This window comes from Battus philenor, unplaced genomic scaffold (genome assembly GCF_028537555.1).
Source record: "Battus philenor isolate CCGP_79_NKW_IND1 unplaced genomic scaffold, ilBatPhil1.0.hap1 SCAF_6, whole genome shotgun sequence".
NCBI classification, from domain to species: Eukaryota; Metazoa; Arthropoda; class Insecta; order Lepidoptera; family Papilionidae; genus Battus; species Battus philenor.
Genome location: NW_027181726.1, coordinates 8,075,141 through 8,092,988, shown reverse-complemented (window position 1 = coordinate 8,092,988; position 17,848 = coordinate 8,075,141). Strand labels below are relative to the sequence as shown.

Here is a 17,848-nt window from a genome sequence, read left to right as displayed (position 1 = left end):
TCACTTACGTGGCATACATAGTAATTCAGGATTTCCAACAAAGAACGGATAACAAACGCATCGGCCACTTTCTTCGTCACAAGAAGCTCCTACGCCACAAACAACATTTTCACAACGTTCACGACATCTTCCGGCTAAACATGTCAAAGGAGAGTCGCAAGGTACTCCAGGACCACAAACGTCTGGTCTACAAATGCCGCCTGGAAAGGGATTTCCCACCATTCCCTCTGGGCAAACACATGTTGGGCCGTTTTTAGAAATTATACATTGAGCGGCCTTTGCACAAGAGTAGTTGTCGCAACCTAAAATTAATAATAATCAATTATTTATGATAGATATTTAAATAGATATTTTATCGTAAAATATTTTTCCGTACCAGAGATACATTTTCCACCTTCTGGTTTAGTATATCCTGGATTGCATCGGCACCAAGCAGCATGATTTTCCACTTCACAGAAAGCATTTGAGCCACACATTACACTAACACACGGAGACATACAGGTACGGTTTAAACAAGCAAGGTTGTTAGGACATTCATTATCTGCGCTACACAGTTGTTTGTGTGATGGTCCTATTCCCAGCATACCTAAAACAAAGAATAGTATAATTAGAAAATAATTGAAATAAAGTTTATCACATTACCAAAAAAATACATACATCCGGATTTATATGGATCTCCAACCATGTTTTGTGGACATACACATTGATATCCGCCTTTTTGATCATGACAAATTGCACCGTAAGCACAAGGAGAACTGTGACATTCGTTCCTGTTAGTGCAACCAATATAAGGATCTCCTTCATATCCTGTCATACACATACATCTCGGCGGATCACTTGGTGTACATTTAGCATTAATACCACAGATGAATCTCTCGCAAGGGCTTTTACATTTTTGACCGTCCTCGATATCCAAGTAAAACGGCGGAGGGCAAACACATTGCCCTGGTTGTACACATTTTTCATTTGAAAAACAATCTGAGTCATTGATACAACGTTTCTGATTTAAACTGCAGTGACCTGAAATAGGATCTTTACCATAACCAGGTGGACATTTGCATGTGTACGATCCAGCAGTATTTATACATTCGGCTCCAAAACCACAAACAGGCTGTCCTGATAAGCATTCATTAATGTCTTCGCAGGTACCGTCACTAGTTTGTGAAAAACCAGAAGGACACGCACAATAGCTTACAGTGTCTGAAATAACAATACATTCTGCTCCTTTACCGCAAATATTCCCTTTGGCACAATCCGATAACACACAATTGCCATCGACGATTTTATACGGAGCGTGACATTGACAACTGGCTTCATTGCATCGTTCACAGAGATTGTAGGGATTCCCACTATATTCTGATGGACACTTGCATTCATAGCTACCAGGTAGATTTTTACAAATAGCATTAAATCCACACGGAGAATGGCCGTACACGATACACTCGTTAACATCTTCGCATAGCCCAGTTTCTGAATTGCGTGTGAAACCTTGAGAACAAATACAAACATTTTCTCCGTCATGATTTACACATTGTTCGCCTTGAGGACATGGATTAATTTCACTGCATTCATTTGGTTGTTTACTTGAAACACATCCGTCAATATACGGGTCTCCGCTAAAAGTTCCAGGACACTCGCATTGGAAGTGACCAGGTAAATTTCTACATACAGCACTAAAAGCACATGGATTCGCGTCACATTCGTTAATATCTTTGCAACCGCCATGTACTGAAGGATCTCCCGTAAATCCACTACGGCATGTGCATTGTGCTATTTGATCATTTAATAAACATTCCGAATTACTTCCGCATTGTAACGTTTCGCAAGGATCTATAAACAGAAAATATCGACATTTTTAAAAAATATCATAACAAATAAAAATTACAAAAGATAAAGTACAAACACAAAAAAGAAGTTATACTTACGTCGACAATCGTTTCCAACATTTGGTTCAGGACATACACATCTCGAATTTAAATAGCAAATAGCATTTCCGGGACAATCGTTTTCATTTTTACACGTAAGGATTTCAGAACATCGTACACGAGGATCTGGATCGGGCACGGTACCATCAGGGCACTGACAATCGTAAGAACCTTGTCTATTTAAGCATTCCGCATTTGTACCACAAACATCATTTCCTAGACATTCATCGATGTCAAAACAATTTTTGTAAGCATCCCCAGAAAAGCCATCAGGACATTGGCATGTATAACTTCCTAAGGTATTTGAACAATGCGCATTTAATCCGCAACGCCCCACTGGCCCCGTGGACATATCACATTCGTCGATATCCACACAACCAGCTGCGATATCAGTTGGAACAAAAGTCCAACCTTCTTCACACACGCAATATGCTTCAACACCGTTAGGCTTACAATATGAATGTTCACCACACTTGACATCTTCACATGGAGCGCGACATGATATTTCAGGTGGAGCTCCAACAAAACCATTTTCACATTCACATTTATATCCCCCAACAGTATTGATACACATACTGTTTTTGCCACAAATCGATGTATTAGAACATTCATCAATATCAACGCAGACGGCGTTTTTTGCAATAAATCCATCTTTACAGAAACATTCATTTTGAATGCATTCTGCATTATTAGAGCAATCAAAGTTGGTTTCACAGTGTACATTCACATCCACCTGAAAAATATAATTATCATAAGTTTATGATTCTCTTTTACAATTGCAATCCCATGATATCTATTAAATGAAATACCTGTTCACATGCAATTTTAGCATCAGGGTTTCCTTTAAATCCTTGTGGACAAATACAGTTGTATCCAGGTGAAGTATTTTCGCACACTGCGTGCAACCCACAAGGATGCTCAAGCACTGAGCATTCATCCACGTCACTGCATCCGTCCTTGGAGTGCGCATCGCCAGTATATTCAGGCGAGCATGTACAAATGAAGCTTCCAATGGTATTCGTACACACAGCATGTACGCCGCAAACTAACTCGCTTCTCCTACATTCATCCACGTCTGGTATAACAAATAACTAACGTCTAATTATCCGCCGCCATCCTGAATACTACACATACGTACGTACTATGTCGGAGTACAACAGCCACTACAAAGAGGAAGAGACAGGCACACAGACATACGAAGTAGAGATACCCATATAGAGTAAGATGCTGTAGAAATGTTAACCTAAAATAAATACAGCTAGATGCTGTATTGGTACCGCTGTAAAGATAAAGCAACACACATCAACGAGAAATTAATTTTATCTCGCATCGAGCTGATAATTGAATCCTTAACCTTGTTACGACATTGTCATAAGATGATTTTATGAGATCCTTATGGTTAGTAAAAGCGTGAAGCTACCGCTTGACTTTATACGGTAGTACGAGCGTAAATTATTAGTCATTTATTAGAAATCATTAAGCATTAGACCGCAAACGTAGGAAAAAGCACGTATTATGTTATAGGACACTAATTGGGCTCACCAATACACTCGATGTCTGGATTGCCTTGGAAACCAAGCGGACACACACAACGATGTTCCCCGCTGCCGGTATTCTCACAAAGGGCGTCGCGACCACACGAAACTCGTGCACACTTGTCGCTATCATGGCAGCCGGTTCGTGGATCGCCTTCAAAGCCTTGTGGACAACTGCACTCATAACCGCCGGGTATGTTACGACAAAGAGCACCAGTTCCACACGCTTCATTGTTTTCACATTCGTCCATGTCCACGCACTAGTTCATACAAATAAAGTGTTTTTTTAACGACTGTTATACAAAATATTGCGACACGAAAAAACCTACTTACGCCGTCAAATGCATTTCCAGTATATCCTTCAAGACAAGCGCACGTGTAATTTCCAGGGTAATTCTGACAGATAGTATTAGCTCCACATGCTCCAGGTCGACGACATTCGTCAATGTCTAATTAAAAAAATAATTTTTATTTTATTAATACTTATTTAAATATATTTAATATTTAATATATTATACCACTAATATTATAGATAATAATTAAATCGTGTATACATAAAATTCATTAGCTCTTAAAGTAATGACATTTATTTAAAAATAAAGAAATAAATAACAAATCACCTCGGCACTCTTCTTCACCGTCGCCTTCGAAGCCTCGATTACACTTGCATATAAAGTGCGCCGGCAGATTACAGCATTCCGCGTTTTCAACACATCTTGATGATATTGTCCGATCTTCGCATTCATTTATATCTAAAGATATTAAAAAAGTATATCGGTAAATTGAAATGATAACACGAACTGTAGCTATAGAATGTTTCTAATTTTTTGATTTTCATGTTTCAAAGACAAAGATTAATAATCTAGTAAATAATCTACAAAACTAATATTTTGTTTCTTTAATTTAATTGTGACATTAATTTGATTTATTGCTTCTCAAAATCTTAATAAATCAAATACCTCTGCAAGTAAATCCATCGCCTTCGTAGCCTGGGAAGCAAGAACACTGAAAGCTTCCTACAGTGTTGGTACAGTGAGCGAAGACATCACAGGGTCGATCCTTGCATTCGTTGACGTCTGTAAAAGAAAATCAATATTTACCTTACGAAAAATTTATACATGTGCTATTTTTTAAGCAAAATTCTAAACTTTTTGCTTTGGATTATTCCATGCTTTTGTCTATTAAATTGGCTATAAATGTAATTTTATTCTTAACTAAAATAAATTCTATTTAATTAATTAACTTAATTAACATTGCTGTAAAGCTTGTTATTTAAATTGAAAATAGTAATTACTTCGTAAAAATACCTAGTACCTAGTACAAGACGTATGATTATTTATATACTAACTAAAAAAAAAATTCCTTTAAAAGTAAAAGTATTATAAATATTCCACCTACCAGGTTCTTGACAATTGCATCCGCCAAAACCATCATTGCAATGACAAACACCGTTTAGACAAGCACCATTTACACATCGTGCGCCATCTTCTTTAGTACAGTCATCTGAAGCACAAATAAGTCATTCATTACAATTTTATACTGATGAAAAATTTCATATTTTATGGGCAGTAAAAAATCTGAAGAAAACATCTGAAATTTTATTGGTAATTCATCTAGGCGAATTGAAGTTAGCTTTCACTCTTGAAATGTAACAGCAAAAATAATACATTGATCATTATCATCACCATCATTGCAGCCTTAGAACGCCTACCGTTGTATAATATATTATTGCCGTATGTGAATTTTTTTTTAATTATTCCATGTCAATCACTCATATATATTGAATATTACACGCAGTATGACAGAGTAAAATAGCGGTATTAAATTAAAAAAGAATATTTTAAAGGGTTTCATTATAATTAACACAACTTCAAATAGATGCACGTAAAAATTTGATATAATCTACCTAAAATTTCTCTAAAAATTCCTCTTCTCTAAAATTACAATTATTCTGCGTTTTTTGAAAACATCAATCCGTAGAAATTTAAAGTTTTTCTATTGTATTTATGTTAATCCGTAAAAAAATGATATTATTTTATTATTTATTTCATCGCAGCGCTCACCTGTGCATTTTAGCTCGGATCTAAGCTCATCGGATGCTTTGTAACAATCTGGAACTCCGTCACACAACTTCGATAATTCATATAATTGTAATATTTGCGTTGATTCGTTCACTTGACATCCAAAATAGCCGTCTTCTAAATTTAAGAAAAATACTTCTCGTTTTATACCTAAACCTATACCATACTGGCTTTGCGTCGCTACCTGTAAATTATTTAAGAATTATATAAAATTATCAGTAAACGTAATTTCTTATTCTCATTAATGTTTATTTTTGAATGGGGATATTCTTATTATATACTGTGCTGCTTAATATAAGTATTTAATGAGAATATTATCCAATAAACTTTTTAAACAAGTTTGTTTAAATCTATTGCACTAACCTTAATTTTATTTTATATTTCTTATTATGGATACAATATTTGTATGTATCGTATAATATGTTTATAAAAGTTTTTACTTACATGTGCCGTTAAGACTGCGAACGTCCAAACTACGAGTGGCAAGTTGGTTATATGCATTGTCTCTGTAACAAATGAAAAAAAACGTTAATAATTTTGTAAAACTGTTATAGTGTGTTTTACGCATTAATAGAGGACCGATTTAGAACATGGCTTTATGGCTTTGTGTTTACAGCCAGACGACAGTTCCAAAAAAAAATATAGCGAACTCCTGCGGTTTGTACATGTTGCTTTATTGAATTTATTTTTTAATAACTTGTCAAGACATGCAGATTATAATAGCAATAGGGTAAATAATATAACCTATCCATAATGGTCTTGAATTGATGTAAATTTAAAATAAGAATTCTATGCAGCTGGTCGTCTCCACTGGCAATCTCGTAACGCTGAATTGTCTCTAGCCCAAGCAGCTTCCAACCAGTCCCATCGGAAATTTGTTGGAGAGGCCTATGTTTAGTAGTAGTGATAATGGCTGAAATGATGAGGACGATGAAATCCTTGATTCCTATTACAAGAGCTAGGGTGCATCTTAGAAGTATAAGAAAGCTAAGCTTATACTAAGCTCATGCAAAAAGCCTCCAAAGATGTTTCTTGTCTAAAAAAAATTCTCGCACCAATAATCCTTAAGTAGGTTTATGGTCATAAACTTCTGTTTAATAATTTATAATATCTTAAAGATGCCTAAAATACTTTAATGCGTGACATAATGATTGCTTAAAATATTTTAATGTTACTAAAACGTAAGAAACTTAAAATGTAGCAGATTTAGACCACTGCGACAAAATATCGTAATTATTACGCCGGATGAGTACATAATATAAAAAATAAAACTAATATTTACAATCAGTTTCGTTTATATCCACTTGTCTCTACACTGTCACTGTCACTCGAATTTAAATTAAAAATAGAAAGTCTGTTCCATTAGATATTTACTGAGTCCTAGAGAAGGAAAAAGCAATTTAATAAAAGACATAAAAGAATATCGCCGAACGCCTAAATAGTTTTCGTTTTGTGAATACAATTTGTAATCAGTATTAATAATTAATTTGTATCAGTTAGACATTTCAACCAGTCATTAATTATATTCAGTACTATTATTACTTTTTTTGAAATGTGCTGATGCTATATTGTTTTGAATTTTCGGATTTTCTGTTATAAAAAAGTAAATGGAAATGGTACATTTTCCAGAAGAAGTGGTTTTTCGAACTTTCATGTAACATTTTATTGCCATATTTTTATATGCCATATTTAACAAAAACCATTGATACAGTTGCAATATTTACTGAAGATAACCTTGTAAATTTCATTTCATTTAGTTTTATTAGATTGCATTGTCATAAACTCATTCTATAGTTTAATATGTCTTACCTTTTAATAACGTTCACCCAAGGCTAGACTTAATATAATACAATACTTAAAATTAAATCGAATCTTTGTAAGAAAATATATATAATTTTTTTATAAAATTTTCTATCGCTATTTTATTGTAAAACTACTTTAAATTTATTTTTAACTTATAGTTTCATTCATAGAAGTGCCAAGGTTGCGCTTCGAGGTCAAGTAACTGTCCAAGTGACTACTTATTCTAACCGTATTGTCACGTAAGCGAACTTCATCTTTGAATCTTAGACGCACGAATCTCTCTTATCTAGGGACAAAAAGATTAATTTTAGTTTTAAAGTTGCGTTACGTTATTTTAAAGCGCCTTTAGTGACATGTAATTATGCGTTCTGCGCGTTACACACCTAACGTAGAAATACTCTAATGTTACTCTATTGTCTAATGCACTGATAGAAAAAGCGGATCACGAACATTCCACACGCTTAAATCACATTACTATTGTCAATAATATCTTCTTTTAAAATCAAAAATTCTTTTAAAAAATTGAAATATCATTTTATATTATATAATGAGGAATAAATAGGATTTGTGTTTTTTAGATTATTTACAACCAAGAAAACAAAGGTGAAAAAATAAATTCACGCTTTTCGAGATAATCGAAATATTCTCTCGACATAGCACAAAAAATTACTTGTTATATATATTAACAGTGATATCAGCCGTCCGTACCTTCCGTACAGCTTCACAAATACTTCCGCATAATATTTTATAATAAAACCATGAAGGGAACATTATTTCAAAGCCCTTTAGTGCAAAGTTTTTGTTTATTTAATATTTATATGTGTGTATTTGTAAGGTTTTTAATTTGTAATATTGCCAACTCGAGGCCAAGGTCTCTCTCAGAGAACAACTTATTCAATTTCTGTTAATTAATTATTGATTATTGATTGGGCCGATAGGTTTTGGAGGTAATAACAACACGAAGTCCGAAGTAGAAGTGTGTATACTCTCATTGTACATAGTATCTGATGAAGTAGATGCTGTTATCTCGGGAGCTTTTACAGTTTTATCAGTACTGAGCTTACAGAATGGAAGGATCCATAAACTTATAAAAAAAGTAATCATTGGCACTCGCACTCCAGTTGCATGATGATATTCTTACGTAAGTAATGGCTGTATAGAGTTGTGTAGTGTGGATGTTATGTATGCGGCTTAGGACGGCAGAGTGGACAACACGGCAATCCAGAGAAGAATCGGTATCCTCCCATGGATCACCCACGCTGTTCGCGATAAGGGGGTGTAAGGCCGCACCTCAATACGGATCGTGTAGGGTGGTGAGTACTGTTTTGTTCTATTGTAAAGAACGCGTTTTCCTGTGCGATGTGTCACAGGTGCAGTGGCTGTTGATGTTGTGTCAGTAGCGCTTGCTATGTTGTGTGTTTGCAGTGTATGTAGTGTGGCGAGTGTTATGTGGGTACTCTGTAATGTAATATATTAGCTGGAAGAGGACGCACGAGTGGCGATGGCGGAAACCGAACTGTTCGTTCGGGAGAAACTTAGTACTTTGTGCGAGTTCTTTGAATTGCTTTAGGAGAACCCGCTCGTAAAACTTCCCTCGGATATTAAGGAGACTTATAGGGCAGTAGGATGGCGCTTCCTTCCAGACCTCTAGAAAGGAGGAGCTGGCGATGAGGAAGTAGAAGAATAATTATATGTTCTACATTAGCCCATAAAAGTTAGAAAACAATGTTTAACTTATAAAAATCGTCAGCCAATCACAAGTCGAGAAGTATTGTAGAGCGCTCTCTATCGCCAGATGTATATAAGGAATGTTATTTCTGTGGAATTCCCCTTTTCGATGCACCACTGACAATGACGTAATGCAGCTCCTATAATAGCATCGATAGATGAGCAATAATTTGAAGGTTGCAGACAAATATTAACGTTGTCACGGTATTAACCTCGACACCATTTAGATATGTAGATTTTCATGATTTTAATATTTATAGCTCTTGTAATAACTTGTTCGACAATTAATATTTTTTTATTTAGAAAAGTTATTTAAAAATTATTTAAATATTTTTTACATATGCTTCGTCATTTATTTTAAACAGGTATCCAGCAAATGCTTTGCAAGTAGTATCATTCAAGGAAAAACTGCGGTGACCACATACATGAATCCTTCCTGATCATTCGCTACTTAAATTACTTATACGTAATCTTTTAATTGACTAATAGAGGAAAGCACGAGAGCAGTTAGTTCAATAAAATATTCTGTAATTGCGAAACTGTTTTGCAAAATATCATGACCAAACATTAACAGTTTAAACAACTGAAACAATTGAACGTTATGTCCTCTGTAGTAGTCGTTAAATATATAAGTTTCCATGTTATAATTTTTATTGTTAACATTATAGATAAATGCGTATGTTGCTAACGTAATGAAACAATTACATTGTAATACTAAATAGTGTAGTTACATTTTTAATACATTTATATATTTTCATTATTCATGATAGAGTCGCACTTGCGTGCGATTCTACCTTATGTCAAGTGGCAATTCAATCCACGTAGGCGTACTAGCCAATCTAAGATAAAGTTTACACTCTTTGCTTGGCACCCACTTTTTATTTTACGCGGGATGAAACAATTATGAAACGGTTCAATGTTATTCAAAAAGCATATGTAAATAATATATAAAGTAAATATACAGAATGTGTAAAAACTTTAAAGGGTTAAATGAATGGATTATTTGAGAACAAAAATCTTTAAAACTTATACATTTATTCCTAAATCTGTATCAAGTGATCACTCTGAAAAATATCACTTTATAATATTTCCTAATGAAATGCGCTGATAGCTTCTGACAGTATAGAGTCTGTAGGGACAGGTAGTACACAATAATTAATTTTAATACGTAGTGCTCCGAATTTAGAAAACAATTTTCCTTACAAATTATAACGAATAACGAAATAGTAATGTACCGTACAATACTTTACAGTAAACGTGCTATACTTTATTCCTTTTGATACTTTTAAACCCATAACCAATCACTCTGTTTACATAGTCTGTTGAAAATGTATAGGGAAATTTGAATTTCTGCAGATGTATACTTAATATATCTGCAAAGCATATAAATAATATGCATTACAAATGCATCCTGGTTCTTGCCACACCGTAGAAAGGTCAATAAGAAGTCCGTCAAGTTATGCGCAATTCGCACATGATGTGCCAAATCACACGTTTATCCCAAAGAAAGATGCACCTTTGCACAATGATAACGCTGTGCCTAAACCATCTTACTACTGTTGCCGAAATTACCAAATTCCAAAAAGGATCGTAAAAGAAAGACTTATCGCCGATTCCCAAATTCGTCGAAGGAGTGATAAAGATCGCCAAACATAGCTTTAAAGTGCTTCGCGAATTAGAAAATACGACGGCTTAAGTGATTTTGATAGGGATTACTTTGATGATAACAAAATAATTTAAAAATAATAAAATTCACGACACTTTTTAAACTAAATTAACGCATAATGTTTTTTACGAGACATATGTATGTGTTGTTTATACAACGTTTGCATAGTTGCTCCAAGGAGACCAAGAACTGAAATGTCTTTAAGTGCTCGTATCCCTTATCACCATAATTTCGCATTACCATCGTTCACGGTAACAATCATTAAAAGTTATTACGTCACGAATGGCTACGGGCAGACATGACTGTTCGCGTGTACGAAACAAATCGGACGTAAAATACGTCCGTGCGCGATCGCTTGCGCCATTCACTTTCACGTCTTGCGTCGCTCACTAGCGTACCATACGTACAGAAAGTGGGCTGTAAATAATACCTTCGCACCAGTTTCTCTCTTGAGAAATAATTCAGTAACGTACATTGTATTCGGCTGCATCAACCTCCGTGCTCTTCTCGAGGAGTCAATTTTCTTAATTCCAATCGTTTCTTGACTTTTCGTTTCCAACAATGTAATGTAAATATGCCACGCCAACATGCATAGAATGTCCACACTGACAAATATTTACACATATGTGCATGTAAGTAAATTCTTATTCGACACACAGCTATATTCAGATGAGGCGAAATTAATAGAATCAAGAAATAACTCATAATAAACTACTCGGTGTCAAGGTGGATCTTCAGAGGATCATTAAAAACGGCTTTATAAATGTCAATGAAAAAATATACCCAGGGAATGATATCTCATTCGATCGTTCGTTTTGATAAATTGGTGACAGCTTTTAAACTATGTTTCAGCGTTTTTAAGGCGCCATTCGAAAGCAACTATTGAAAATAACATCGAAATCGTGCTGGACATATAGTAAGAGTTCTCATGTTAGGTGGAGTCTATTGGAATTACCTAGCGGGATCGCGCGAGCCACGACACTAGTCTAAGTTAAATTCAAAATATTTTACACAGTCATTTAGCCACTAAGAAGCTTTGCGCTAAATTATTAGTTCCAGGCGTTTATTCAGCGAATTTTATTTTACAGCCAAATATATCTTTTTGGTTAATATATAATTATTACTGCTTAATAGAACGTTAAAAATTTGTATGTAAACTTGTATATATTAATACTTATTACTAATGTACTGTTTCCTTTCTAAAAATTGGATTCAATATTAAGATTTATCATGCAATAAAGGTTCCTCATGCAGCTTTTTAATTAGTTCTAGTTACTACTACTATTCTAGTTACTTTAATCATTTTATAATGGTTTGTTAATAAATATGCAAAGAATATTTGAAAGAAACAGTGTATTGGTGAATTTAACGCTTTATCATCGTAGTGTTCCTGAATTATAACATATAAAGTTATATTGGTGGTTTGTTAAAATCATAGTTGGATTTACAATGTCGTAGCAGATTCACAGATTATCGCTAAATGACGTTTACCTCGAACACTTCCGTGTTCGCTGTTATTATTCATGGTACTTAGTTAAAACGAGATTTATGTTTAAGCTAATTCTGAATTTCAAATCTAAGAAACGTTAAAATCGACTTCCTCTGACTACGTAACGAAACATATATTAGCATTTAAAATGTTATGTTTACCGCGGTAAGCAGTTTTTATTTAAAACAACCATCTAATACAGTCAAACAGAAAACGGGTTTAATTTGGTCAACTATTAATGACCACTTAACATATCAATCATACGATTTTAATTAGCTTTAAACTTAAGTCGTAATTGATAAAGTTATTACAAATTTGTTTTGATACATAGTACTGACTTTTTGATAGTGATAAATTTGGTTGTATGTTTATGATGAAGTTAATGCCGTAAGCCCTAGGGTTTTCACAGCTTCATCTAACCTAAATTCACGGAACAGAAGTGAACCATAATAATTTTGGTTATTGAACAGCATATTTTATATTCAAGAATACAGAAGTTTGGATGTTAAAGGACAATTAAAAATAAAAATCACCAAACTCTTGTTGTCTTTCGTTATTAAATATAAAATGCAAGCAATTAAAAATTATGAATCTTCTTCTTTTTAGTTACTCATGGTTAATTGAAGTATTTTCTAAATATGGTTATTTAATTAAAAATTTAAGTGACAGTAAGTGAGTACTTTATTGCCGTGAGAATCTGGTGAATATTAATTTGCAGCTCTAGAACAGTCATTTTTACATTACGATTTTTAAACTGGTTCACGAATGAGAATTTAGAGATTTACTGAGCCATAGTATGAATAGCGACTGTCTCTATTACTCAAAAGAATTATGAGTGATAATTAAGCAACGCAAAAATTACGGAACTATGTAAAAGTTAAATAGACAGGTATTTTAAGAGATGAATTCTACGCATTTTTTCTGCAAACTCTTTTGAACGGACTTTTTAAACCCTCTAAAAACAAAGATGCACTGACAGCAGACGATATGTTGAAACTTAAAATCGTTGCTAAATTATACAGTTTTAGAAATCGTTATTTATCGACGATAATTTAACTAATGGGTAACAAATACGTAATTGCACCGTGTTTTTTTTATCCTTCGACTACGCGTTCTTATTAAACTTCATTGCCTGTTCGTTAGAAAGCAAACACTTGTAGTTTTTTAAGAACTTACCAATACAGTAATATCTAATAAATAAATCTGTTGAACACAAAGCGATGGCTGACGGCTGCCGGCACGTCGTGCATGTTCCGAAGCCGATAGCATCTATTAAAGGAGAAAGAGCGGTTCGTGCTATGTCCAAGTTCCGGTGACGGCGGATGGCCGGCGACGGTTGGTGTGCGTGCAGAATGGTTAAGTAGCTGACGTGTCAACTGGTGAATCAATATTACTTATAAGAAAATGTTCTGCTGCGGTCATTTTAAAATCCAAAATGCTCACCATTTTATTCTCAAAAAACGTGAGTATATATAGGGAATCGAATTTTATATTTTTTGTTCAATTCATTCGTTAATATTTTTAGATAGCGCAAAAATACAAGTATCAGTCGTATTGACTTGTTCTTGAAGAAACCTCCCAACTATATGATTAGTTAAAATCGTGACTAGAAAAGTGACTTGTATATTATTTGTATTCATCTAGAGATGACATTAATTACTTGAAAATAACTTAACTAAACCAAACTGCAATCTCTACAGCGTGAGGGAAAGATTATAGTTTTATAATTATACTTAAGCATCAAAAGTAGCATTAAGATCTCATCGTCACTAGCAATGTAAAAATTAAATTAATAACAAGAAATGAACAATTAAAATTATTATATGATCCTGGTTTAATATCACAGAAAAAAATTGAAGGATGAATGTTACAAGTTCCTTACGAATTTAAGGATTTAGATGTGTAAAGATTACAGTGGTTAGAATGCAGATAAAAAAACTAAGGCTTATGAACTTGAGGTTGGTTAAAAATATACGAAAAACGTTTAAAAACTATGTTCTTAGCTCACTTCATTCAAAACAACTAGAGCCGCATTTTTATTTCATTTTTGTTTTCGCAATATTTACGGGGCAAACAAACAACAAATAAATATTATACCGAAGCAAATAAAAAAAAAGTTGAAAAAAGTTAATCGCTGTGTTTGCAGCAAAGTGCGGGAAGTAAACTGGTTAGTACAATATTTCCGTACGCATAATACATGCATTTTTGTACGCAAATAAAAATATGCTATTTATTTATAATTTTTATATGTTGAGCATGCATAAAAATCAATTTGTACTAGAAATATTGTAAAATAAATCGCAGTGGTATGATTGGCATTTTATTCAAGCTTATGGACAGTTTCACATACGGTATACCTTTCATATTATTATTATAGTGGTATAGAATGACATAACGGGTCAATGCGGTGCGCCCACTCGAGCGCCTACAGTCCGTGACAGGTGTGCTCAATGGCATATCGTCATCTGGGGTATAAGTTGATGCCGCTACCGCGATTATTTGAACTTTGTAACCTAAATAAAGTTCTTTTTCATTCGGTTGAATTTAGAAACTGTTAATAAATATTTATATGAAATAGAGATTTCACCTATGTACTAACTCACCGCGATATCTCTGGAGCCATACTGTTTAGAGTCTTGAAATTTGGTAGGAATATATAGAAATTCCACCTAAAAGCGAGGTTAAGAAAATGTTCGTCAAAAATACTTATTTTCTGCCATAGCTGTCGATATAAAACTTGTCCACAATAGTTTTTTTGGCATGTGAAAATTACCAACAATAGATTTTATGAAATTAGATGGACAGCAAGTTATTAATAATTACTATTCATAAATTTGTCAGCTGGCTATAACTTTAATTAAATAATTTAAAAAATACTAACATTACAATTAAACTTAAGTAAAAATTATAAAATTTAACTTAGCGTTCTTTTCATTACTTACATAAATGGTCACTCTTAATGGAAGGACTGGATTGTGTGTGTCATTCGTATGCTCTTCAAATTTCATGTTAGACCTACGACCATGGTTTTTATAGCCAGAAAAAAGCTTGAAAATGTTTCAGATTTTATTTATGTATTATCATATTCATCATTTCTTCTTCATTTCTATGGCCGATCAATAATATCAATAAAGAATAGTTCAAAAATTATGCTTTTTGTACAAAAAGTCAGTTTCTCATTATTAAACAAAATAACAAAGAATTAAAGATTGCATCGCAACCCAGGCTCGGCGTGACGTGAGATAATGTCTGTCGAAATGAACTTTTTGATCAATCGTTGATTACAATTAACCGCTTTGTAAGAATGGGCCGCATTAAGAATAAAAAGCCTTGAAGTGTGAATTTCTCGAAGGTTCCCTAGAAAACCTTCCCATTTTAAAAACTCTGAGTTTACTTAAAACGGTTATAGTTCTCTAATAAACACGTATTTTTGTCTTCCACTAACTATCTCAAACAACGCATATCTTATAAGAAAAAATCGTTTTAAGTTACTTTTTAGGTAATTCCAATGTTACCTTATATAAAGATCAACATATAAACTTTACTTAATTTTAAACCTGTTTATGAGACAACTTGCGCGAATACGTTTTATTTAAGATTACAGTACATTCATTTATAAACAAGTCGTGTCCTTAATTTTAGGACGGTTAGTATTAAAACGACAAAGAAGTTGGCGAAAAACCAAGAATCTAGATGGAATATATTACAATGAAAAATTCTACAGTGAAGACGTTACTAGAACCTGGCAAAAAACCCAGAATGCAGAATGAAGTAAGCGACAACGTAAAATTCTACAGCCAATATATAACTAGAATGTGTACCTCGACAGGAGCTATTGTTGTTTCTTGTATACATTCTTACACAAAGACTACTTTTTAAAGATGCACCGCACGGTTTATGCTAATACATACATATAAAAGAGTCGCCGTCTTACAGTGAATAAAAAAAGTTCCGTTTTTTGTTGTAAACATTTTATTTACTAGATAGAATGTAAAAGAGTAAAAGTATAGGTTTGTGAGTTTTTCTTGCCAAAACAAAAGAGAAAAGGTGAAAGGTGTAGTTTTAATTACACATTAGATATTGTAATAGCATGTTAGGTTCTGTAATAAATTAAATTTAATTGATATATCACATATTTTATTACAACTATTACAAATATTTATTATTAGTATATTATAATATTTAATATGAAAAATAATATTACTATAAAATAGTCCTTAAATCAAATTAGTTAATAACCAGATATCATATCAAAATAAGGAAAGATTTTTGTGCATAAAACATCTTTTACATGCTTTTAAAACAGAATTCAAGTGTTACTTAGAATTCTTTGAAATATTTACACTTTATATGGTCACAAGTATCTGGTCCATCTTACATAAGCAAAATGTAAAGCGCCATCTAGTTACAGAAACTTTTTTCTTATAACTATAAAAAAACCCGGTTTTGTTGTTGATTCACTTTTATAATTTATTAAACTGTCTCTTTAAAATAATAATGAAATTTTGAGTTATTGTATCATTATTAGGTTCTCAAGTCTATTTAAATATTTGTTGTTAATATTGTACGTTATTCTGTAGTTCCTTTTGTATTCGTGAATATGATAACTTATTAATTGTTTTTGCAATTATGGTTAAAATGTTACATCAAACTTTTAAATTGGATTGTTTAATGTGAACATAATATCAAGAAATGAAACGAAATGTATTAATATAGTTTATACAATATGTTTTTTGTTAACAAACAAATGTATGTAAAATGAGATCAGAATAGAGTGTAAGCGAATACAGTCAAGGGATCGGACCGTATGAAGTTACGACACGACAGCGCGAGCGAAGTCGACAGATACCAACCTTGAGATCATCGGTGAGTGCGGGAACGGTGGTGCACGGGGCTCATTCCTCCCGGTAGAAGCGGTCCGCCTTCCCTCGCCGTCGGGCGAACAGCCGTTAGACTAGAAAGGAATTTGCAACACGCCGTCGACAGTCGTAATTTTCTAGTTATACACAGTACAATTGTATGACCAAAAACACACTATCACAGCACTGCACCTACTCCAGAGTTAAAAGCAAACCGTTCATTTAACGGGCACTCGACGGGTAAGGTAGCGACAAAGCCGACAGTATTTGCACACACGACCGGAAAGGTGGTCGGACTGTGACTGCGCAGAGTCCGAACGCAGGCTGCGGTGCACGCGCCTCCTCCGCCTGTATTGTGCCCCTCCGCCCGCGACCCGCACCGCTACTCTGCGTCGGCCAGTGCCCGCAAAGCCTCGCCCTCTGACGCACCTCCCAGCGATAGAGCTTTTGCTTGTCCGGACTTAACCCCAGATATCGACGTATACTTTATATAAGTATATATTTATATATACTTATTTTATCATCATTTTGACATAGTAGTCTAATAAATGTACACTGACTATAGCAATATTGTATTTTAAATATAAGATAAAAAAATTGATACGCCCCGATATAAATGTAAAGGCTTTTGATATTGTTTCCTATTAAATTAGATTTCCTTTACATATATTTATTTTTATATAAATGTGTGTATATATATATATATACACACACACATTTATATATAGATTATATATAAATGATTTGATTTTATATAAATTG

The 17,848-nt window shown here is 33.6% G+C and overlaps 1 protein-coding gene across 1 annotated transcript in view; it reads right to left on the bottom strand.

Annotated features, from left to right (window-relative positions):
- dpy (dumpy) overlaps positions 1-17,367 on the bottom strand; it is a 97,741-nt gene extending 80,374 nt beyond the window's left edge. The window contains exons 1-13 of the mRNA XM_068773719.1: positions 17,081-17,367; positions 5,986-6,047; positions 5,524-5,725; positions 4,859-4,963; positions 4,420-4,536; positions 4,081-4,212; positions 3,794-3,909; positions 3,468-3,720; positions 2,735-3,000; positions 1,926-2,658; positions 658-1,830; positions 377-586; positions 9-302 (exon numbers count right to left, since the gene is read on the bottom strand). Of these exons, the coding sequence (XP_068629820.1) occupies positions 9-302; positions 377-586; positions 658-1,830; positions 1,926-2,658; positions 2,735-3,000; positions 3,468-3,720; positions 3,794-3,909; positions 4,081-4,212; positions 4,420-4,536; positions 4,859-4,963; positions 5,524-5,725; positions 5,986-6,042 (3,658 nt within the window). The 5' untranslated portion in view covers positions 6,043-6,047; positions 17,081-17,367. The remainder of the gene's footprint in view (positions 1-8; positions 303-376; positions 587-657; positions 1,831-1,925; positions 2,659-2,734; positions 3,001-3,467; positions 3,721-3,793; positions 3,910-4,080; positions 4,213-4,419; positions 4,537-4,858; positions 4,964-5,523; positions 5,726-5,985; positions 6,048-17,080) is intronic.
- Positions 17,368-17,848: the final 481 nt, after the last annotated feature.